General features: G+C 37.6%; 2 protein-coding genes across 3 annotated transcripts; both read left to right on the forward strand.

Moving 5' to 3' along the window:
• Positions 1 to 7,082: 7,082 nt before the first annotated feature.
• On the forward strand, positions 7,083 to 11,135 carry LOC119691997. The gene is made up of 2 exons (XM_048625743.1): positions 7,083 to 10,217; positions 10,758 to 11,135. Exons 1-2 carry the CDS (start codon positions 7,635 to 7,637, stop codon positions 11,133 to 11,135), a joined length of 2,961 nt encoding a protein of 986 aa, XP_048481700.1. The 5' UTR covers positions 7,083 to 7,634.
• A 6,929-nt stretch (positions 11,136 to 18,064) lies between these two features.
• On the forward strand, positions 18,065 to 22,896 carry LOC105388116 (arylphorin subunit alpha). Of its 2 annotated transcripts, none has more exons than XM_011558967.3 (5): positions 18,065 to 18,206; positions 18,680 to 18,816; positions 18,975 to 19,769; positions 19,850 to 19,980; positions 20,295 to 22,896. In XM_011558967.3, exons 1-5 carry the CDS (start codon positions 18,116 to 18,118, stop codon positions 22,699 to 22,701), a joined length of 3,561 nt encoding a protein of 1,186 aa, XP_011557269.3. In that variant the 5' UTR covers positions 18,065 to 18,115; the 3' UTR covers positions 22,702 to 22,896. The 2 variants fall into 2 exon arrangements, with proteins under 2 accessions (XP_011557269.3, XP_011557270.3); XM_011558968.3 differs by having other exon boundaries at positions 19,865 to 19,980.
• Positions 22,897 to 26,148: the final 3,252 nt, after the last annotated feature.

Genomic DNA, 26,148 nt, shown 5'->3' on the forward strand with positions numbered 1-26,148 from the left:
TAGGTTTTACAGATTTATTCATATAAATATACATACCTGATCATCAATGATATTCTATAAGTACTAAATAATTAATAAATGATGAATTAATCCTCCAAAATTTTAAGCGTACAATAAAAAAGGAAGATTACCAAATTAGTTAGCATAATTATCTCCGCATTGGTGTGGTGTGGGCCAGTTTTAAAAAAATATATGTAATGAAGATACGTAGTATATAAAAAATAATAATAATAAAGATGAAATTCCAATAAAGCCCATTGAATTCCGTACATTCACGCAAAACTAACAGTCATACCTAATAACAACAACCCAAATTTTCGATTGGTGTTAATGATCAAAGATTACTAGTCCCTAATACTCAGCAGAATTCTAAAAAGGCCCCGAGCAAAGATTATCGATATACCTCGTACCTGTGCGTATTAGCTCCATTTGCTCAAAGTTTTGTGATGTCTTTGTGTTCAGTATCAAAGGACATGACAAGACAGGTCCTTTAGGGCCTAACATTTTCAATAATCAGTAAATTACTCATATATATACATATATATATATATATATATATATATATATATATATTCTTGTGAGCAACAAACTGTTGACGAATGATTACCAGTGCATTGATTGGTACAATTTCTGTCTCAAGCTTGGACCATTTCCTACCACGCAAGACAAGAAGAAGATTACGACATAATAAATGTATAGTGCCCTTAGAAACTTACGTGAACTAATACTAACTATGCAGTAGGTCGTTTATATCGGATCGTAGCGCTAACAGTGGCTGTCTGGGCTGGTGATAATCTAAGTTTAATGGTCGGGGGCGGCAAGACATGGCAAGACTCCGGAGAGCGATTCAGAATTGATGGCCGACACGTGTTCTGTCGCCTTTCAAAGATAAATTACAATAAATTAGCAATCTCGTTATCGTCATGAGCAAATAACTGTCCAGTGCTGGACATAGGCCTCTTGCTAGTAGCGAAAATGTGTTCTCGGCCTTCCTCTACATCTAAAACCTACTACACTACCGATAAAATGTCAGTTCAGCAATCTTGTTTCCTACTTATCATCTAAAATCACAATAGAGAAGATTTAAATAAGAGAAAGAATTATGGAGGTACGCACAGAGTACCATTTCTTTATTTTTTCAGCAAAATCAAAAATTCGTGACGATTCAAAGCATCTTACTATGAAATCACAAAATAAATAAAATAATAGTTATAGAAAACGTATCTTATTCATAAGAGGTCCTTTGTAGAATTGGACAATATTATTCGTTTGCATGAACACCTCAGCCGTTAACCTAGTAGACATGGGTTCTTTTATAAAACATCTCAATAGAGCTTTCACGATATTTATTATAGACCCTGTCCGCCCTGTATTTATTACATGCCTAAAACTACATAATATTACGCGCGATTACTTTTCAAGAGTGAGTGTGAGTTTTATTTTTTTATTACTGACCCAGCCCTTACCTTGATTATGATTTGTTACTGGTTTGCCAGTGTAGTGGTATCATGGCGACTACTTAGCTATCGACCCTAGGTACTTGATTTTTATTATATCCGTGAATTAGGTATATACAGGATGTTGCAAAAGAATTAATGTAAAAATAGTAGCCGAAAGGAGGTGACTCAAGGAGTGATTCCGAACAAGTTTCATCGACTTTCTGTAATTAACATAATTAGGTATATAAATTTCTTTCCAATAATTTCTAATTACCCGATTTAGTGCTAAAAACAAAGCACAAAGATAAAATAGAAGAAATAACTTTTTGTTAATTCTACAGTGTTGTTTCATGGATAAAGGAGAACTGCATCAAAGGAAGAGTTGGCCTCTGTAGTCTGTATGCATGGAATATATCGGCATTATTTTCAGTCTCACGCTTAGAATGGACCTTTTCCATTCTATTATCTGAGAGGGTGCGAGTGAACCTGCAACAGGCTTATTAGACTATGCTATACTTATGATAGAACTAGAACACTGTTTTATAATAAGTATTCAAAATCGATAAGAAAATGTGTATTTTTTCATCACGATGTTTTCCTTCACTGTAATACATCCTAACTAATATCCTTACTAATATTATAAATGCGAAAGTAACTGTGTCTGTCTGTATGTCTGTCTGTCTGTCTGTTACTCTTTCACGCCAAAACTACAGAACGAATTTGAATGAAATTTGGTATACATACGGTCTAGACCCTGGGAAAGAACATAGGCTACTTTTTATCCCGGAATTCCCACGGGAAAACTTTTAAAGGCGAAGCGAAGCGCGCGGGAACAGCTAGTATTACCTACATAAATTCCAAAGATTATTGCATAATATATGTAGGTATGTAAGTAACATATACCTATGTATCTATACATATCAATTATAAGAGACATAGTCGATTCTACCTGCCTATTTATTAAAATTTCTACTTTCATCGATAGTCCTTCAAAACAATCTTATAAAACAGGCATTGGATTTCCTCTTTAATTCCCTGTCTAGACTGTTCATCTCTTTATAATCTTATTTACTGGTCGTGTTTGAAAAGTCGAAATAGTTACTCGTCTTCTTCTTAGCAGCTCGAGTTCTGAGAAAGGTGTTATTCATACAGGGTGTTGCAAAAATGGTATAGTAAGCCGACAGGGTCTGAGTCAAAAAGTAACTTATGTTCTGAGGTTTTTAAATTGGAAAATGCGTCGCTTCGGAAATTAACGACTTGCGCTTCTTAATCTTGTGTAAACTGAATCACATCTCTAATTTACATTAGACATAGACAAATTTATTTACTGCTACAGTAAAAATACATTATATTAGGATCTAAGTATGTCGGAGTAGAGGTTTATTCATCATTTTAGTGGTCACCTTAGACGTATCATTTTAACAGAGTAGCTTTGTCTAGACTTGACCCGTCTCTAAATGAGAAAACGTATAGAAAAATTAAATTAAAACGTATAGCATATACCAAATTAGAGCCGCTGATCAGATTAATCAGTGTCATCTGTTGAGTAGAGGGTATACCCGAGTCCGCGTTGTTCTATGGTGTCATCGATGCGTTTAAAACCCAAAGAGATAATAATATAATACAAGTTGATTGGTAAACATATGTAATCCTTTAAATGGGTTGTAAAAAACGGCATTTGCAGTCGATTGAACCCTATAATGCGTTATCCGAAACACTACTTTTTTTGAACATACCTTTTTTTACCTGTTTGGAATTTAATTTTTATTTATGTTATATTGTCAATCTGTATGTACAAAGGTGGGCCAAAAGAACTCAGCACCTTATTGGAAGATGCTCTCATTTTTACAAATGGCCGCCAATGTCAAATCTGTTTTGACATTTGTGTACTAGACAGATGTAAAATCGGATTTTTGTCAATGACCAAAGAAAAAAAAGAGGACCTGCCCTATCCACGAAAATTACAATACAACATTGCGACCGGTCGCCATGTTGATTGACATCCAAACACAAGGTACTTCAGCTGTCAAACAATTTGTTTGTTTACATTTTTCAAGAAGCAAGCCGCCATTTTAATTGAAACCAAAGCGCGTTTTTTTCGTGGATAGGGCATGTCCTCTTTTTTTTTTTTGGTCATTGATTTTTGTACATAAGAATAACAGGTCCAAGCTAGAAGAACTACTCAACCCCCAACCTTTACAAGAAGACTGTCTCCACATAAATTCGCACGCTCATTTAGTATGCATTACGCTTCCGCGTTGACCTTAAGGATTTTAATTTAACAAATCTCTTCTCTCGCTTTGAACGGTAAGCTTAAATAAGTGATCTAGGTCACCTTTACCATTTATCTGTAAGTATATATAATCATCAGTAAAGCCTACTCATATTTTTGTGTCATGTCAGTGCGCGAATTCACCCAGGGTTCTTGCTGAAAACCAGCGCTATGGCCTAGTATAGCACCAAGCTAAGCTAGAATCTGTTTCAGCACCGGGAAGCAATTTTTCTATTAAATGCATTTTTTTTATTAAACTTGAACTTATTTTGAGACGTTTTATATTTTTGACGTGATATTTTTCTTTCTCTCTTTCTTCTTTCATGGCAGCAGTTTTTTTCTCTCGATTACAGAGTTGGTTTGTTCCGTAATGGAAATTGTTCAGTATGACGGGCAGATTCAACAGCTAACGGATGGTCACAGATAAATATCCACCCTGTATAACCAATGAGGCGTTCTATGACTACACCTTACATTGCTGGATTTCAGCAACGCATTTAACACGGTCGACTTTGATTTACTCATTGGGATTCTTCGCTCTCTTAACGTATCTCCGGCAGTCACTAGTTGGTTCGAGTCTTATCTCAAGGGGCGTCAGCAGCGTGTACGTACTGACACCGATTGTTCTTCCTGGTGTCCTGTGCTTGCTGGCGTTCCCCAAGGTGGCGTTCTCTCTCCTTTGCTTTTCTCTTTGTTTATCAACATCTTAGCTAGTAAACTTACCTCTCTCTACCACCTTTATGCAGACGATCTCCAGCTCTATACTGGTGTACCACCTGAAAACTTGGATGCAGCTGTAACCCTCATCAATGACAACTTGGAGATCATCTCTAGGTGGGTTAAGTCATTTGGGCTGTTACTAAACCCTACTAAGTCTCAGGCAATTGTAATCGGCAGCCCTCGCATGTTGAACAAGATAGATTTCACAGCTGCTAGAAAGGTCAGGTATGATCAAACAGACATACCTTACGTATCATCCGTAAAAAATTTAGGCGTGATCATGGACATAACCCTCTCTTGGATCCCACAGGTCGACGCAGTGAGCAGGAAAGTATTTGCATCTATCCACAGTCTAAGACGCTTGCAGTACTTTCTACCGTTTAACACCAAAATTACGCTGGCACAGTCTTTACTGCTCCCGATTCTCGATTACGCTGACGTAAGCTATCTTGACCTCACTGAAGAGCTACTCAACAAACTCGAACGTCTCCAGAACTTATGTATCCGATTTATATTCGGTTTACGTAAGTATGATCATATTTCAGAGTATCGTGCTCAATTAAAGTGGCTCCCAATTCGTCTTCGCCGGAATACTCACATTCTCAATTTGCTATTCAATGTATTGAATAATCCAGCTTCCCCTGAATATCTGAAGTCAAAATTTTCTTTCCTAAGTTCGCATGGACGTGCGTTGAGATCTAATGAGAACAAGATGCTCAGTATACCTGAACATAACGCTGCCTCTTATGGCGATTCCTTTGCTATGAAGGCGGCGTGCCTGTGGAACAGCTTACCTGTGAGCGTGAGGATGTCACCATCAATTGCAACTTTTAAGAAGAGTGTGAGGAATCATTATTATCAAACCCTAGGTTGGTAGATATTATTATATATTTATGTATTATTATGTTTATGTATTATATATTTATGTATTATATTATATTATATATTGTAGGTATAGGTATGTATTATAATTTAAGTATATTAGTAATTATTCTATTTATTGTAATATAGGTAGTTGTTTAAGGTTTAGGCATTAATTAAATTATAGGTAGATATCCCATTTTGTTAGTTTAAATTAAAGTTGTTATTTTTGTTATTGTTTAGGTAACGTAACGTACCTTGGGACGCTTGTACCTCGGGACATTGATTGTATTTTAAAAACCGGCTAAATAAACACATTAAAATTCTACCCTAGGCATAGTATTTTACTCGCTTGGCAAAACTAGTGAGTCTCGTGATCATACCAGCATCTAGTGTGTGGTGAAGACAGTATGAAGTTTTTTGGAGTCAAAAGTAGCTTTTGTATAGTTTTTTGTGTTGCTTTATCTCATTGAGGCATGCTCAAAATAAAGACATGGATGTCACGTATAACTTTTCAGTTATTTAATTTTATGACATGGTAATTATCTGAAAGATTCCTATTAATTAAAAATAAAGATATTTTAATTTTGTTTAAATATTGCTTTTTTGTACCTTGGGACACGATTAAATTTGTACCATGGGACACTGTTTCCTATGGCTTTGTACTATGGAAAATGCAAACATCTAAATAACGCCTTATATCTCTGTTCTTATTAGTGCCAGAGTGAAACTAGACAGAAGAGAGATGCAGTAAATAAATAAGAACAGAGATATAAGGCGTTATTTAGAAGTTTGCATTTTCCATAGTACAAAGCTACAGGAAACAGTGTCCCAAGGTACAAACGTGTAACGTACCTTGGGTCAAAACAAGCATTTTTACTTTTATCTTAATTTAATAAAATCTGGCCACACTAAAGCTTAAGCACAAATACTAGTGATAATAGATTATATATCCTACCGAATAAAGAAAATTTCACATTAATATCTTAGTTGTACGCTGCGATAGCTTTATTCAAAGTTGGGGTAGTCGAAAATGTCCCTAGGTACGTTACGTTACCCTACATACCTAAATTTATTATTGTACATTTTAAGAGCTTAGATAGATAGATAGATAAATTATTTATTTACTTAACACAACACATACACAGGTTACACAGCAAGATTTTTAACATAAAGTTTAAGATTACATAAACACAAAACACTATTAAAAGACATGCAGATAGAAAAGCAACATGTGTATTTATCATGTTAGCAAAAGGGTTCTGACTCAGCATAATACTATGATTATAATTAAATAATCACAGCGCTGGTATTCTGCCAGGACCAATTTTAGTGAGTGGGAGTGGAGCCTCAACTAAACATAACATTACATACTTTTTGCATTGCTTACATTACATACTTTCGATAACCACCAATCAAAGGTTGGCTGGTAGAAATTGCTTTTTAGCAATAAGTCCGCCTTTGTGCGCAAATTATAAGCAATGTTTTTTAAAATGCTTCTGTGTAAAAATTGTTTTTTGTGTGCAATAAAGTGTATATAAATAAATAAATAAATAAATACACCGGGTTTCCAGCAGAAGGTCCGGCTATATTCTATTTGATTATATTCTTTGCGGGGGTGTTATTTTACGCCTTTCCGAAGCAGGTTTTTTACTATATTTAATCTATGACGACTCATCGAAAGGTTATTCAGACTTCCTTTCAGCCAACCTAAATTAAAAATTTTCTCTCAGTCTATCGCACTATCCATAATTTTCTCCACAACGCCCAAGGATAACTGGAAGAAAAATAAGTGTACAGGCTACAGCCTTTTCACATACCTAGAGTTATGTTGTCTTACGCAGCAGTTTACTTAACCTAGATCTTACATAGTTAGATCAGTCGTCACTTACAACTGAACCATTACAGTCCATCTTTCTGTAATACTTATTTAATATATTTTGTGAACTAAACTCCTCACTGACTTTACTGATTGGAGTCGACGGGTACCTCGCATCGGCCCCTACATGTTTATGGTCCTTCGAACCTAAGTGATTAGTGAAGTGCATCTGTGACGGTAGCGAATCGGTATTCTCGGCCTTCCACCAGCGGACCTCCCCGAGAGTATTGAGACAAGGAAAATCGCACATACCTGAACGTGTTTGTACCAGCTAATCTTAACTGACACGAAAACAAATCGTGTAGACGACCAACCAGCAAAACTAACTACTTACCAGCAAAACTAACTACTTATCAAGAAAACTAACTACTTATCAAGAAAACGAACTACTTATCAAGAAAACTAACTACTTATCAAGAAAACTAACTACTTACCAAGAAAACTAACTTCGACATTCAACACAATGAATACCGAAGCACTGATCAAGCGTCAAGAGGACTGCTTTGATAGCATCAAGAGGATATGTGTTAATTTCGGCAAGGACGCTCCTGAAAGAAAAACACTGGAGTATCTTAAGAAGAGAATCGAAGCTCTCGATACGCACTGGCAACAATTTGCAGAAACTGACAAGTTACTGAACGCGGGTGAGGAGAAAAACTTATCTTATTTTACTAGCAACGTGTTTGTGAAAGCTCAGGAGAAATATCTTAGAGCTAAAAGTCAGATGGTGGCTTTACAAGCGCAGTGGGTAGCTGAACTAATGAAGAGTCAACCACAACCGACTGCTGGAACGTCTAAGGAAGAGAGAGGAGAGTCAGCCGGGACGTTCGGCGTAGTGCAAGACATATTTGGAGGGATAAATACGGATTTAACTGACAGGAAGAGCGTCTTGTTACAACAACAACAAGGTAATTTCAAAGCTTTTCAACGTGCCGCTACCAAGGTCAACATCGACACCATCGAGGAAAAATGGGACCTGGAAGATCGGTTAAATATTCTCAAGACTAAATGGAATGCTATTGACAAAATTCATTGGGAATTGGACAACTGGCTCAACGGATCTAACGAATTATATGAGCAGGAGTATAACAGGTTAGAGAATCTCTATGAAGAATTACGCAAGGTCATCAACAAGAAGATGTGGGCCAACTTACACTACGAGAAGTCTACGCCGAGAGTAGAAATCCCGGAATTCTCTGGCGAGTACGCTCAGTGGGTTTCATTCAAAGATATCTTCATGGAAACGATTCATAACAACCCCCTTATCAGTAAAACACAGAAAATGCAGCATTTGAAGACAAAACTTAGGGGTGAAGCTGAGAAACTGGTGCAGCATTTAACTGTGTCAGCAGATAATTACGAGTGCTGTTGGGAAATTATTCAAAACCGGTTTGACAATAAGAGACTGCTATTTTCATCATACATCAATACTCTGTTAAACCAACCTATTGTCCAGCAACCGAATGCGTATCAAATAAAGAGGATGCATGATACGACATTAGAAGCCTTGAACGCGCTAAAGAACATTGGATTGGATACTTCGACTTGGGACCCGATAGTGGTTCACCTCTTGTCACAGAAGCTGGATGCAGCCACTTACAATGACTACGTGCAAGGCTTACAAAAACCGAGAGAGTTTCCAGTGCTAAAGGAGTTACTAAACTTTCTAGAATCCAAATTCATGGCCTTAGAAACCGTTAAAACTAATCACCCAGCGGTGAAAAGTTATTACAAGAATAACGAGGTCAAGGCGCCGAACTTCAAGAACGCGGAAAAAGGCAGCAAATCATTCCATGTTTCTATTAAAAACTGTCCACTATGCAAGAAAGATCACGTCCTCATGAATTGTCCAACATTCTTAAGCACGAACGTGCCTAACAGAATTGCAACTGTCACGAAATTACGAGTGTGCAGAAATTGTTTATTCGACCATTACGGTAAACAATGCGATTCTAATAAAAAATGCAAAGTGTGTAACAAATCGCACCACACATTTTTGCACGAAACTAACTTCAAAGGACAATCAACATCAACCCCTTCGTGGTCACCCCAGAAAAATACTAACCTTGTTAAAAAAGAGGAAGAAGAAGTTTTACTTACCACCGTGAAAATTATGGTTAAAAATACTGATGGGAACTATATAGTATTGCGAGCTTTACTGGATCAGGGATCTCAAGTGTCACTGATCACTGAGAACGCGGCGCAGCGACTCAGACTGGCGAGGCAAAAGGGAAACGCAGTCGTATCAGGAGTTGGATCAGCAATGGGCAGCAGCAAAGGCTTACTGACACTGGAGTGTAAATCAATACATTCAGATTATACATTTATTACAAAGGTGCTCATAATGAACAAACTGATTAATAACTTACCCAACACTAAACTAACCACGTCAAACTGGACGCACCTAGACAATATTAAACTGGCTGACCCCGATTACTTCACTCCTGGCCCTATTGATCTATTGCTCGGAGCGGATATTTACTCCGAGATTATACTGGAGGGAGTGCTGAAGCAGGATTCAAACTCTCCCGTCGCGCAGCAGACCAAGTTGGGCTGGATTCTATGCGGAAACACCAAAACATTCAAGTGCTTTGTAACCCTCAATGAGATAGAGGAGTTAACTAGATTCTGGGAATCAGAGGAAATAACAAAGGACACCGAGCTCACAGATTCTGAAGCGTACTGTGAAAAGTATTACGCGGAAACAACTGAACGGCAAGAAGATGGCAGGTACATCGTTAAGATGCCTCTCAAGGAAGATATAGCCTCCAAACTGGGAAGCTCAAAACCTCAGGCTATCTGTCAATTTCACCAGCTAGAGAAACGAATGGCAAGGTGCGATAAATTGGCAAGTCGGTACAAACAATTCATCGAAGAATACATTGAACTGGGTCACATGAAACCGGCGGTCAATCAACCGAATACTATGACACTGCAAGTTTACCTACCTCACCACGGTGTAATAAAGGAATCGTCAACGTCAACAAAACTACGAGTTGTATTCAATGCGTCTATGAAAACTAGCAGCAAGTACAGTTTGAATGACCTCATGGAAAAAGGGCCTAACTTGCAAAACGACATACTGACTCTAATAATCAAATGGAGAAGTTACCGATACGCTGTTATCGCCGATATCGAGAAGATGTACCGAGGCATACTTATACATGAAGATCAGCAGCAGTTACAAAAGATTGTTTGGAGGTTTACACCTACTGATAAGCTGAGAGAAATGCAACTCTGCACTGTAACTTATGGGAGTAAATCTGCCCCATATTTGGCTATGCGTACGCTAAAACAACTGGCCATCGACGAGGGAGACGCTTACCCTCAAGCAAGAAAAGCCGTAATGTCAGAATTTTACATGGATGACGTCATATCTGGGCGAAATACTATTGAAGAAGCAAAAATTCTACAAAATGAGCTCTATAACCTATTACTGAAAGGTGGTTTTGTACTAAAAAAGTGGGCAACTAACGAAGCATCGATCCTGGAAGGCTTACCTGACAGTTATAAACGTCAACAAAATACGATCGATTTTAAACAAGACGAGTCAATGAAAACCTTGGGACTCAGCTGGAATACTACGGAAGATGTATTTGTTTTCAATTGGCAATTACCTCAGCAAAAGTCAAGGCTCACTAAACGAGTACTACTGTCAAACATCAGCAAAATCTACGATCCGCTAGGATGGTTATCACCTATGACCGTCAAAGCAAAACTAATCTTCCAAAAACTTTGGTTAGATAGACTGAACTGGGATGAAAACGTTTCCGAAAGCTCGTCGAAAGAGTGGGAACTGATACGAAGCGAAATAATAAACATAAATGATGTAACAATACCGAGGTGGATCAGCGGTTATAACAATGTGACTGAGTTGCATTTTGCGACGCAAGCGAAAAGGCGTTCGCCTGCGTCATATACAGTAAAGCGACGAATGATACCGGAGAAGCCGTTATTACACTAATGACAGCAAAAACTAAAGTCGCGCCTACGAAAAAGAAAACTACATTACCGAGATTAGAGCTTTGTGGTGCGCAATTACTGGCTAAACTGATGAACAAATGTCAGATGGCATTAACTGACCTTCAACTGGAAACCTACTGCTGGACTGACTCACAAGTGGTCTTAGCGTGGCTTCAGGGAGATAAAACAAGATGGGATAGATATGTTGCTAACCGAAGCATACTGATAACTAACTTAGTACCGGCATCAAAGTGGAGTTATGTGAATACTAAAGAAAACCCTGCTGACTGTGCAACTCGCGGTTTATCACCGAAACAGCTAGTTGAAGAAAAAATCTGGTGGAATGGTCCACAGTGGCTGAAAAAATGGAGTCCAGACAACTTAAAGACCGATGAATCATACTCAACTGATCATGACCTACGACAAACTTTCACTGTGACAAAAGGTGCAGACACCGCAGCTACAAGCGCCGGCGAGTGCATAGTGATGACGTTGTTAAACAACAATAGTCGGCTCGAATATGTAACACGAGTAATTGCTTATTTATTACGTTGGGAGAAGCAATTAACTAATGACTCTTACAATAAATACTTATCTATATCGGAACTGAACTACGCAACTGAAGTAATTATCAGAGCTGTACAGCGAGACGCGTTCGCAGAAGATATCGAGATGATCTTGAAAACTGGATTGGTGCACTCCAAGAGTAAATTATTAAACTTATCCCCATTTTTGGATAAAAATGGTGTACTGAGAGTGGGTGGAAGATTGCAGTTTTCCGCCTTACCTAGCGAAACTAAACATCCCATGATATTGCCACATGGCGGGAGATTAACCGAGCTAGTTATACAGCAAGCTCATGAACTGACTCTTCATGGAGGGGCACGCTTAACATTGGCACAGACGCGACAACGCTATTGGATTGTTGGAGGAAATAGAGCTGTCAAGAAAATAATTCGATTGTGCATGAAGTGCCGGCGATACGCGGCTTCGAAGACTGACCAAATAATGGGAAATTTACCTACTGAACGGATAACCCCGTCGCGCCCGTTTACGAACACTGGTGTCGACTTCACAGGACACGTCGATGTTAAAATTAACAAGGGACGAGGGGTCAGAACATGCAAAGGATATATAGCGATATTTATTTGCATGTCTACTAAAGCGGTGCACATAGAACTGGTGTCTGATTTAACAACACAGTCATTTATTATGGCCTTGAAGAGACTATGCGCAAGAAGAGGAGTGGTAAAATCGATGTTTTCAGACAACGGGAAAATTTTTGTCGGAGCAGCAAAAGAATTACAAAGAGAATTTCAACAGTTTGAAACACTGATGTCACCAGAATTTTTCAAAGAAGTGAATAAACTAGGCATTAACTGGCACTTTAATGCGCCATTATGGCCAAGTGCAGGCGGACTATGGGAAGCGGCAGTGAAGTCGATGAAGTTTCACCTGAAAAGAGTCCTCGGGGAGCAGAAATTGACTTATGAGGAATTCACGACCTTGTTACACCAGATTGAGGCGTGTATGAACAGTAGGCCTCTTTGCCCCATAACCGAAGATCCGGAAGACCTGGAATACCTTACTCCAGGCCACTTTCTCACTGGTGGTCCAATAATGTCATTGCCACAGGAAGAACTTACCGATGGAAAACATTTGGATCTAAGGAATAGATGGAAGTATGTAGAACTGATGCATCAGCATTTTTGGAAGCGATGGTCCAGTGAGTATCTTCATCAACTGCAGACCAAAAGTAAATGGTTGACGCGAAAAGAAGATCTAGAAAAAGGAGATCTTGTCTTGGTGAAAGAGAAAGGCTTACCTCCAGGCAAATGGGCACTGGGAAGAATAACTGAAGTTCATCCAGGAGCTGACGGATGTGTTAGAGTTGTCACACTGAAGACTCAAAATAACACAGTCAAGCGCCCAATAACTAAACTGACTCCATTGCCAATGAAAACTGACAATAACTTACCAACTGAAAAGGATCAACATAAATCAAAAGAGACAGATACTGCTAACAAACTGAAGCCTAGAACCAAAAGGAGCAGACTGTGTAACTTTATAACAACACTTATGCTGACACTTATGATATTCCCGACGGTTAATGCACAAACATCAGCGAAATACCAAGTTACGCCATTTGAAGCTAACCGACCAATGTACTTTGATGAAATAGCCAAGGTTCAAGTCATACACGACGAATGGATTGTACTGGTGTACTACAACTTAACAAATTACTGGCAAACTACGGAACAGGTTCAGCGGTTTGTAGATCACTTAAGCAAGCAGTGTGGAAGAATAGAAGTCGGGTACTGTAGTCAAGTGACAGATCATTTGCAACATGAAATAAAAATGATATCAGAAAACAACATGATGTTATTAACTGACCACTCAGCAAGAAAGAAACGAGGCTACATAAACGGCGTAGGAAGTCTCGCACGAACCTTATTTGGCGTACTAGATCAAAACTTTGCCGATAAGTACGCAGAAGACATACAAAAGCTGCAAATGAACGATGACTACCAAGTAGAATTGATGAGGAATCAAACACTTATAATTGAAGCGGAGAATTCACTTATCAAGAGCCATGAGAAGTTTATCAACAGCCAATTCCAAACCATCAATAAATACATAAATGAAACTGAATCGGATTTTTCAAAGATTGAAAACCGATTACTTCAACTAGCAGTAATGAATGAGTTAAATGCTGAATCACTGACGGCGAACTTATTAATAGCAGACTTGAAACAACAGCAAGAAATGCTTACCAACGCACTTACTGACGTACTCCGAGGACACTTGGATATGAGACTGTTTACACCCAGTCAGCTGATTGATCAACTGAGTCATATTTCATCCACATTACAGAAAAGACTCTCCTTTCCGGTCAAAGACCTACGGAAAGACATAAACAACCTTTACAAGTTGATCTACGTCAAAGCGAGAATAACAAACTACATGCTATTTGAACTGCACATACCACTAATAAGCGATGACGAATATGTCTTATATCGCACTATACCGGTACCAATGAAAATTGGACAGAGTCAACTAACGATAAGGCGGTCCATGGATTACATCGCTACTAATTTTGTGAAAAACACTTACATAGCCATGGATGAATTAGAAGTGCAGCAATGTATAACAACAGACGATAACAATATATTATGTCACGCGCGGCACCCAATATACAACTTATACAATAAAGCGGCTCCGTGCGAAGCTAAATTGTTAAGTCAGGGAAATGCCTTACAATGCAACTACACTCAAGACACATGTTCGGAAAAATGGATCAAATTGCACAAACCGAATCACTGGATATTTGTTTGTTGTGATTCATATTTACTACGCATAATGTGCGGGGCTCAGGTGAAAACCAGTACAACATTGAATAACACCGGAATGATTGTGATTGGACAGGATTGCGTAATGCAGAAGGAGGATGAAATTATTTACGCATACAACACCTATGGAAACAATAGAGTGGATGTAGATACCGGGATACAAGTTCCTACTATAGACTCTACTAACAACCTGGTCACCGTCAATTTGAAGCATGTGGATAAAAACTTACAAATACTAAATTTGACTGAGAATCATCGTGAACTTGAGGAGCGAATTCTAGAGCAGAAGCAGCACGAGGTGACATTGAACTCGATATCCGTGCATGAGATAGGCAACTACGCGGTGTCGTCAATACTACTGGTGATAGCAGCCACAGCCGGATGCTGGTGGTGGATGCGAGCGCGCTGCGGCAGGAGGCCGGCGGCACGCGGCGGCGGCGGCGGCGCGGGTCGACACACTCACTCCAACCAAGGAATGGAGTTACAGGAGATTATGCTCCAGAGAGCTATTCCTATTGAGTCGCAGAAGCAAGCGAACTCAAAAGGATTTAATTTTGATTTTTAGTTTTGATTATTTTACTTAATTTTTTGCTTGGTAAACTGATATGGTTCAGAGTTTTATTGTTAATTTTGTAATTAGCTAGGTAATATAATAACTTAACTTATATACACTTACTTACTAGAGATTTTTAAAACTTAAGGTACTTTAATTTTTTTTTTGTACAGGCTACAGCCTTTTCACATACCTAGAGTTATGTTGTCTTACGCAGCAGTTTACTTAACCTAGATCTTACATAGTTAGATCAGTCGTCACTTACAACTGAACCATTACAGTCCATCTTTCTGTAATACTTATTTAATATATTTTGTGAACTAAATCGGCCCCTACAATAAGTATTTTAATTTTGTACAATTAAATAACAATGCGTTATGCATAATGATTTCATAAGACGTTGCTCACTCTCAATGAAATCGGCGATTATTATCGGATAAGCTTTATTCTTGAATGGTGAAATCGGTTCTTAGTGATTTCTAAATTACCTAAATCAAAAATAAGTAGATAGAAACTGCAATGTCTTCGACCCATCAGCTGTTTTTGAAAAAAATTGAGTCGGCATTTTTGTCATCTTTTGTGAATCGGAGTATAAAACATACAGTCCAACTTTGAGCCCAGTCCAACGGCCCAGCGTTGCCATCTCGGTATGTATTACATCAACAACTTTACTTTTGGCCTGGTTTACACACACAGGAGTATTAGCAGTTCCGCTCCCTAACGAAAGATGGCACTGTTTTACAATATTCAAAAGCGATATGAAAATATTTTTATTCTATTTTAAACCTATAAGTTATTTTAATAACTTATTAATTCGAAGAGCATAGGTATATAAAATCCCCATTAATAAAACCTTTCTATTTATGGGTACACATTAGCTATACCTACCTAGTGACATCGTTAGCCTGCTTAAATTGTGTACTTACCCAAAAGCTAGGTATTCCCAATAACCTTAATTTTGGTATAAATAATAATTATACACAGTGACTAGAATCAGATTTAATAAGTAATCTCCACCGGATTAGCTGGACCTTTCAAACGATGCTAAAGCCAGGTATCCATATTAATACATATAAGTACTTATCTGAAACGTACTGAAACGTTTTCATCATCATCATCATCATCAGCCTATAGCAGTCCACTGCTGGACGTAGGCCTCTCCCAAAGCACGCCACTGCATGCGATCTTTAGCTTTCCGCATCCTATCATAACCAGACACCTTTCGCAAGTCGTCACCCTATCTAGCCGGAGGGCGTCCCACACTACGTTTGCCTAGTCGCGGCCTATACTCCAGAACACGTTTACCCCATCGGCTCTTCGACAGATGTGACCAGCCCATTGCCACTTAAGCTTACTAACTCGGTGAGTTATGTCGGTGACTTTAGTTCTCTGTCGGATTACTTCGTTCCGGATGCGATCTTTCAGAGAGACTCCAAGCATCTCTTTCCATAGCTCGCTGAGTGACTTCAGTTTGTGAATCAGTCTCACTGTAAGTGTCCACGTTTCAGCCCCATTGGTCATAACCGTCCTACACACTGATCAAACACTTTCTCTTGAGACTTTTTGGTATGGGTATGGACCGCTTTCAGTTCAATCAGCTGCACATCAAGTTGAGCAGAACTTACGCATGATATGGATTCAAAAGGCGTGCGTGACTTACGATCAGAAGACCATACAGGTAGATTTACTGAATTATAAGAAACTGGGCCATTTTATGCCTTGAAAAAACAAACAAATCTGTTTTTTAACAAGAACCCTCTCTTTTGCCAGGTTGGAAGACACCTGAATGATATTTCGAGAGTGATGAAAATAGGTTGTCTAGAGAAATTATTTTTGAACGTGGAATGTGAAAAATATCGATTCTGACTGTATCTGTTGAAATATATTTGAGATGCATACAGACTTGGCAGAACAGTGGAACTAAATACAAAATATACGTAACTAAATAAAAATGTGGTATAACATTAAGCATTATGTTAAGTAATTATTGCCTGGAAGAGATCGCTTTTAGCGATAAGGCCGCCCTTATTGTATCATAGATTTTAAGTCTTAAATGTTATTTTAAGTGTTTTATGTACAATAAAGTTATACTACTACTATTATTTTCAGGGGGGACAGTGTATTTTAAATAGGGTGTACCCAAACAAATATTAGCATAAATATGTAATACTAATAAATAACGATAACCTGTGACACTGACGATTACTGTCAAACATTGGAGTCACTGATCGGGCGCCCTTGAAATTTGTATACAATAGATAAATCTATGACTACATGCTTCTAAAAAATATATGGTTTGAATGTTTTGCCTACCAATAATTAAATTTTATTAGGGGTCAGATAATCATAATTTATCATAACTCAAACACAGAGAGATAAAAAAAGCTTACGTGTGGTGTTGTAGCATGTAAAGCATTTCTCTTCCTTCATTAAAGTACCTAAGTTCTGTTAACCAACCAACTTAATTATGTCTAGTTTTTCCTTTATCTATGGCTAAGTTTTGACCATTTTGGTGAGTGCGGCGCTGTTTATCAACTGCAGGTTCTTCCCTAGTTCGGCAGTGGAGGAATAATTACCTACCTAGGCCTTAGTTTAGTTTTCCTTCTAGGTTATTATATATCGCGCTTATTATGTAGATACTTATTAATGTTATCTGTTTTTTAACCTACACAACAGCTTACCTACTTAACTAGTTATACTTGGATTGATAAATCTATGATTTTTATGTTAAGCCGTTTCCGACATCGACGAGCGTCTACGAATGTAGAGGTAGCGAAAAAAGTATATGTCAGGATCGTGGCACGTGGAGGTCCATAGTCTCTGCTTAGCCCTCTGGGAGACGGGCGTGAGCATTTATGTATGTATAGGTAACTATGCCTTTTGTTGTTCATTTTAAGTCATAATTATTGACTCATTATTTGTTACAAAAACTGCATAATAATCACGCAATAGTGATGCAGTGCGTTCAACCCTTTATCTTTCATGAATTTGAAACAAAAGAAAGTCTTTGAACTTATGTAAAAAATATGGTATATAAATTCGATTATTGAATTATTATTCTCTAGTTGTGCATCAGCTATGAAGATACTAACGTTAGTTATAGGGGTTTTTGTGGGGGCGTCGGGGTTCCTCATTAAAGTGCCCATAGCCCCAAAGACTCCGGTGATAGGTAAGAAAAGAAACATTATCTATTATTTATCTTAATAGCTTTTAAGAATATCGATAGCAGAGCTTCCCTTACACCTCAATATGTGTGCGTATAGAATAATGTGTTTTGTCCCTAGAATTTTGGGTCAGAAATTAAATAATCATCGGTATAATTATATTATTTTATGTGACATTATCATGTAATTTCCGTGGGACGTAGACTCACGATTCACCAACCCGCACTGGGCCAGCGTGGTGGACCACCCCTACTAAAACCCTTCCTTCATAGGAAAGAGACCCGAGTCCCTAGCAGTGGGGATGTGATAGGTCGTGATGATGATGGTGATGTACACTCACGAGCAATAATTTTTATTCCACTTACAAAATATTGACACCAAATGTTGAAAAAATATTACATAATAAGTATGTAAATATATACACGCTCACCTCACGTGCAATTGATATTCATATTAATTACTTATTTTTATAATTTAGCAAACATCGACTGGGTTCACCGACAAAAGCTTATTTTACCCTTTTTCGATAACGTCTGCGATGTCAGTACCAACCCTATGATCATAAGATGGGCTGAAGAATTCGATATCAATGCACTAACACCCGACAATTTCGAGGTAAGCCTATTTTTTGAATGCCTTATGTAATGTCTCTATGAATTTAGACTTTGAAATTTAATTTATGAATGTGGTTCTGTATTATTATAATTTCAATTCCGTAATTTACTGAATGTGTTAAGTATAGTGATTCAATAATTTCTTTTTCTTAATTTCAGGATGCTGATGTTATACCGAAATTCAAAACTTTTTTTGCCGGAAAATCTTTCTTAGCGAAAGGCGAGATATTTTCTGAATACAACAAAGATCACCTTAGCGAATTGAAAGTCATCTGTGAAGTGTTGTGCGGAGCGAAAAACTTTGATACATTCCTAAAAGCCGCCGCGTGGGCCAGACAACAGCTCAACTGCGGGTTATTCATCGATGCCTTCTACTCAGCTCTTATAAAACGACGAGACACATCGCAACTCTCCATTCCGGCTCCATACGAACTCATACCCAACTACTTTATACAGAAAGATGTCATCATAACCGGATCTTCTTTATTAACTGGCATCCCAATTACGCCATCATCGTCTGTTCGGGAAGATGGCAACGCATACTTCATTGATGCTAACTACACGACTGACGTCACAGATAGTGACGACGAACGCAAGCTGGCCTACTTTAACGAAGATGTCGGTTTGAACTCATACTACTTTCTACGGAAACTCAGCAAATTGCCATGGTTTAATGACGTGCTGAATTCTGATTCCACATACGGAGAATATCTGTACTTCATGATGAAACAAATGGCGACCAGATACGATCTGGAAAGATACGCAAACGGTTTTGAAGATGTCACTAGTATAAACTGGAATGCTATGGATTCGTCGGTCTATGATCCTATGCTTATTTACTCGAACGGGAAAGATTTTTGTCCAGCTGTTAACTTTGTAGATCCAATAAAATCAGAAGAAGCGACCATGCTGTCTACTATTGAAGATAATATTTCGGCAGTTGTGAGTCATATGGTAATTTGAGATTTTCCTAGTTTACCTTCATCTTGAGGTCTATAGATTACTAACAACTTCGTATACTTATTAACATTAAGCTTACTTATTTTCAGAGGCAAAGCGGATATGACAAGACTGTAATTCTAAACAATCTGATGGAAATCCTCGTCACTGGCAACAACAACTATGAAACTCTGGCGCATCAAATACTGAGGGGCTCTTGCATCGAGTGAGTATCTTAATTATGTTTTATAATATTAAGGTATTTTGGTTTTTACCTGTTGTTGGCGCCCTCACAGAGACGTAAAACAACATAATAAATTCATGCACCGAACTTATGTATGATAGATTCAAAAGATATCCATATATTAAACAACAAGCCCAGCGTCCACTAAACAATCGCACTAAACAGTGTGTAAATAGGGTTTTAGAGCTAGGAGATTTTGCTAGCTAGAAAGCCAGCACCGGGTATCCGGGGACAATGTGAAGGCTTTGACGTTAAGTATGTTCATGATAGTTATACTGTTTCTATTTATTTTTCAGTGCGCCCTCAGTACTCGAACATTACATGACTACGGCTAGAGATCCTATATTCTGGAAACTTAACAAAAAGATTGTTCAGATTATTGAGACTGCATTGGAAGTTTTACCGACATACTCCAAGAATGAATTGTATTTCCCAGGAGTGGAAATAATGAATGTGGACATAAAGAAAATGAATACATACTTCGAAAGCTACGATTTCGATGTCACAGCGTCTCTACGTGCTCCCGATATTGAAAATAGTTTTCAAGTCAAAATATCACAGTCTAGACTTAACCACAAGCCATTTGCTGTAAAAGTAAACATTTCCTCATTAGTAACACAGAAAGGTGTCCTAAAAATATACTTAGGACCCAAAATACTACCTGGAGAACTTGCCATTAAAAAAAGTAAATTTATGTTGTTAGATTCCTTTGAGGTTAATCTTAAGAAAGGCAGCAATGTTGTTACCAGGTCATCAGAAGAAATAACTAACTTATCACCAGATTTCCTATCTCTCAAAAACTTATACAAAAACGTTGAAGACGCAGAACTTGGACTCGAAACACTAACAAAAGAAAATATAAGAAATCTTATAAGTTTTCCATCCAGATTAATAATTCCGAAGGGCTTAGAGGGTGGACTTCCTCTCCAAGTATTTGTATTTGTGGCTCCATTTGTCAAAGTGACTGCTAATGGACTAGGAGTAACGAGTACTGAATTTAACTCTGCAATTATGTCACCTGGATATCCTCTTGATTTACGCATTGAGAACTGGCAGTTATTTGATTTACCAAATGCTATGGTAAAAGAAATAATGGTTACCCATAAAGATATAAGCAAAGGTGGTAGTTACAAAGGAGGAAACGATGAGAGCCCTAAAAGCTGGGGAGGAGATAATGCATATGACTATAGCTCAAAAAAGGGTCAATACGGCAAAAAAAGCGACTACGGTTCAAAGAAAGGTCAATACATGAAACCGACTGAGTATTCGTATGGGTCCGAAAACACTTTAACTGTATCACAGCCTGATTATAGTGACAATCAATATGAAAAACTATCACTGATTAAAACAATTCCAACCACAACAACAGAATACGTTTTAGGTAATTTAATTCAGAAGACTACAGATTATAGCAGTAAATATTTACAAAATGATGAAAATGCGAACTTAAAAGTAAATGAAAAAGATAACACTAGTACTGAAAATAATTTGAATAATGATAAAACTAACGAAAAATATAATTATTCAGACGAAAAATATACGAATGTTGTTAATAATAAACCCGTCCATAAAATACCACTTCTAAAATCGACTAAAAAGTTTTATAAAAACCAAGCTACCGTCAAACCATATTTAAAAACAGATTTTAATGCTCAAATAAATAAATCAGTTAGTAAAAACAATCAATGGGAGTACGTAGACCCTACGTATTCTGCTGGTGGTGTATTTGACGGTAGTTTCAAAACCGAAATAACAAAAAAAACTGGAACTAAAGATACTTTAGACTCATTTGTATATGGTAAAGATTTTACAATTGATAAACAAATGGATAAAACTATAAATAAAAGTAAATTTGACGATAAACTTAATAAAACATATGAATTTAAGATTAGTCGTCCAGAGTACGACACTATAGCTCCTATTGATGAGGGCAATAAATCATTTATGAATATTAAAACGAACACTAAGGAAATAAACAAATCGGACTATTCAAAAGACATAGTTATTAATACGAATAATGCAGATAAATTTAACAAGTCTTTCAAAACAACTGATTTAGAAGAAACTATTGATCCTATCAATATTAACACATACACAAGTAATGTAGCTTTTGGTAGAAAGATGAGTAAATCTATCAATAAACAAGGACCACCTAGTGGTTCAAACTACGAAACTGATGTAAATATAAAAAATACCAATGGTGAATGGGCTAAATCTATTACAAAAACTGACTTATCTGGAGAAAAAGATGCTGACACCTACGCAAAAGGTGTTTTTGATGGAAAGTGGAGCAAAATTATCAACAAACCAGGGCCATACAGTACTTCAAAATATGAAACGGATGTAAATATAAATAATGAGAATTCCCAATGGGCTAAAACCATTACAAAAACTGACTTAACTGAAGATAACAATGCTATTACTTATGGTAGTGATATTGCTTTTGATGGAAAGTGGAGCAAAATCATCAATAAACCAGGACCATACAGTACTTCAAAATATGAAACTGATGTAAACATAAACAATGACAATGGCCAATGGGATAAAACTATTGCAATAACGGACTTATCTGGAGAAATTGGAGCATCTGAAGAAAACAATATACCATATGAAAAAATTGTGATTCAGAGACCAAATTTTTACGACTACGTACTACATGGGTTAAATTATGGTGACTACTACGAGGAACCTACGTATGAATAAGATTATAATTTTAATTTTACAATATAGGTAGGTTAATAAGTTTAGCTTTACATAATTTATATTTTAGTCAAAATCAGTCCCGATTATTTATGTCGTTATTTGTACAAACCTTGTTATTTTTACTTGTGCATAAACTGTATTATTTAATTATAGAATACTAAACGATTTTCTAATAAAAAATATTTATAAATAAAATTTGTTTATTTTTATGACCACGGCTATCCTCAGACATCGCCATCATGAGTTTTTTTTTTGTCTTGTTTCAATAAAATTATCAGGTGGAATGTTTTAATGACAGTGCATCGCAGTTGAGTTAGCGTAGAATTTGCACATGCAGTGGAGTTTTTTTCGTTGTTGCCTACTAAAAAACGTAGAAGATGTGATTCAGCATTGCGATTCTATAAAGCTAATTAACTCGATTCTGAATCCGGTGTGAGTTTTCAAATTGGCATTCTGTCATTTCCGTAGGCACATCGAATTTCGAGATTTTGACAAATAATGTATGAGATGACATAATTATAATGTGATAACTGTTCGAACGTAAAGTGAAAGGTGAAGGGAGAATGAAGATCGAAGTGAGATGTCTCATTTTACAGAATCGCAAGGCTGTAAGGATAATAATATGTAATGTGTTACTCTAAATTGCTACTTAAGTGCAGAGTGTACCTACAATCATTTGGTACCTACTCCCTACGCGGCCTACTCTACATATTGAACCAGCGTAAAATTATTCTTTTAAATAAACATTGAAATTGTATTAAATAAGCAATGCAATGCAGATTATTGCTGTTTTGCTCGGTTTTCTGTCATTATTGTTGGATTAGATCCAAGAATTTTACAACGATGCTAGAACGACGATGCTTTCCCTATTTTCATCGCAGAAAATTTAAAAACCATCGCTCACTTTTGTGACAACAGCTAATATAAAAATAGAAACATATTTACAGTGGATTACAAGGTTTCTAAGAAAAAGTATTGTCTCCAATGAATAAATAACGTCGATAGAAATGTTTGTACCATCCTCAATGGATGCGATGATAGCTTGCATTTCTTAGCGAGACACATTGAGCAAAATTTATAATGTAATAGAAAACTAGATATATCCTTGATGACACATTTTGTATCCGTCTGCACTTTAATTTATCGTCATCTTTATAAGCTCTGCGGCCATTCATTAGGAGTTCCTACAAAGCGAAATAATGTCTGAAGTCCATAGGCATGTGAGATTACGTTAATGATCCCGTACGTCTTATTCAATATAATGATTGCATTTGGCGTCCGAGTATCACCAGCAGTAATTCTGCAAAGGAAACGGCCGGTTCTGTGCCAAAACCAAGTTATATATTTCTTGTCCATTGACATCGATGATTCAGGGCGGTCCACCATGTTGCTGCTAAACAAACATTGCTGTTGGCTGGGATAGCCAATTATTTGGAATGCGGGATCGCTGGAAGATGCTCAGTTGTCGGTCACGGGTAGGGCTATAAATCTTGTGATATCCTGCTTCTGGAACTTATAAATGAGGATCACTTGAAATAGTTTTGAAGTGCAATATTTGACTGAATTCAGACGTGTGATATCATCGATCGACACGTGCTGTCGGTTTGAATGCGGTTTAATTCCTTTTTATGGTAGCTTTATTTAAAGGTATTTGCTTTTCTAAAAGGAAACATTAATGACACTATATAATTTTACCGGTAAAAAAATCTGAATGTGGTGAGTTTCTTTTCTGATTATATTACCTGTAATAACCTGTACAAATTGCTGTCCTATTTACAGCAACTTCATCTGGTGAGGAGCAAACTACTAACAACACATAATATATCTTCTGCTAGTTAATAAAATATCCGTTACCTAACTCAATCAGAGCGCGTGAACAGATATGTATTATTCAGCTTCACAGAAATAGTTTAAACAACATACGGGGCGGTGGCCAAGGAATTCCATACATACAGATGTTCATACATTTCTATTGAATAGAAGCAGCTTTACTAGTAAGCTCCTCGGCTTATGGCAGTTATTTAAGAATGTATGCATAATATAGGAATGCTAAATGACTAATCGATTAGTGTAGTAAATAATTATGACTCATCATGCAATGATAGAAGCTGGGTACTCAAATCATATTTTTTCCTTTTGGGTAAACAAGTTTTTGAATGGACTCAACAGGAAAAATTTGGGTAGATTTGACTCCCTTCATGACCTGCAGAAATTACAGCCCTAGACAGGTAGGGTAATGAGAATGATACTAATAAGGAAGGCTGATAGGGTATTATGACGCTTTCTAGAGAGTCCTTTGTTGAATTATGAAAAAAAACTACTGAACTCAAACAATAATAACTTTACTAAATGAGACAAATACAGCCGTAAAGAAACCCACGTGTCACATAACACGCGTGCGAGTGTGAAGGAAATACAGCGCGAAAGACGACCCGTGCTAATGGAGGTGCCGCCGATACGTCCACACCGGATCACATTGTGCCGGCTAGGGTTGCCAGCTATCGGATATACGAATTGACAATTTCAATCAGTTCTGATCTCAATATTGTGAACAAAATAGGCCAAAAGTTAGCATACACTTATTATAAAGTACGCGCTATCTGTGTTTAGGATTGTGACTGTAAGTCGAAGAAGTCGCTAGTTGTTGCTACTATAACATTCTAATTCAATGCAGACTAATTCTAAGGTAGATTTAAAGATAGAACTACAATCTACATGCCCATTTCAAACTTGTGTCACTGTATTTCTAATACATTATTCATGTCACCTCAGGTTTCCTTTCTTTTATTAAAATAGGTCCCTACCATCGGACATAATTATCATTCCAGCCAGATTTTTTGGTCGGTATTTAGTTTTCCCTCGGTAGCAATATCACATATAGCGTTTAAACAACAGTCAATCCTGTTCATGTAGTCCTGGATCTCTGGAGTGGACAGTATCTGGGCACATTCCCTGCGTGGACTCGTCACTGGCTGCGGCGCGGGGGGCGCGGCTGCAGGCGCAGTCGGCGGGCTGCGAGGCGTCAACGCACTCATTTTATTGTCTATAGTGCACTTATGTCAAGAGACATTATTTTTAACACATTTAACAAATCTAGTTCACGACTTTGCAAGCGATTATTTAATTTATTTATTTGCCATGTACGTCTGTTCTCGACGAAGGCCGATGAAACAACCGCATGGAATATAAGCAGCTTCACCGTCGCTCGCCTGTCAAAGCTGACGTTACTCTTATGGATCTGACAGTCGTTAGACGGGCGAGCGACGCTGTTTAAATTTCTAATGCGTCGGCGATGGTACGGTAGCTGGTAACCCTAGCACGAAAACACAAAAATTATAGCCCATCACCGACGCTCTCTATTTTACAGAGCCGCGGTCTCACCATATAACCCGTTTCACGCGCCACCGCCACCGGCGCCGATCAATGCCGCATCTATTCCCGGGCGTG

Source organism: Plutella xylostella, chromosome 3, assembly GCF_932276165.1.
Source record: "Plutella xylostella chromosome 3, ilPluXylo3.1, whole genome shotgun sequence".
Classification (NCBI taxonomy): domain Eukaryota; kingdom Metazoa; phylum Arthropoda; class Insecta; order Lepidoptera; family Plutellidae; genus Plutella; species Plutella xylostella.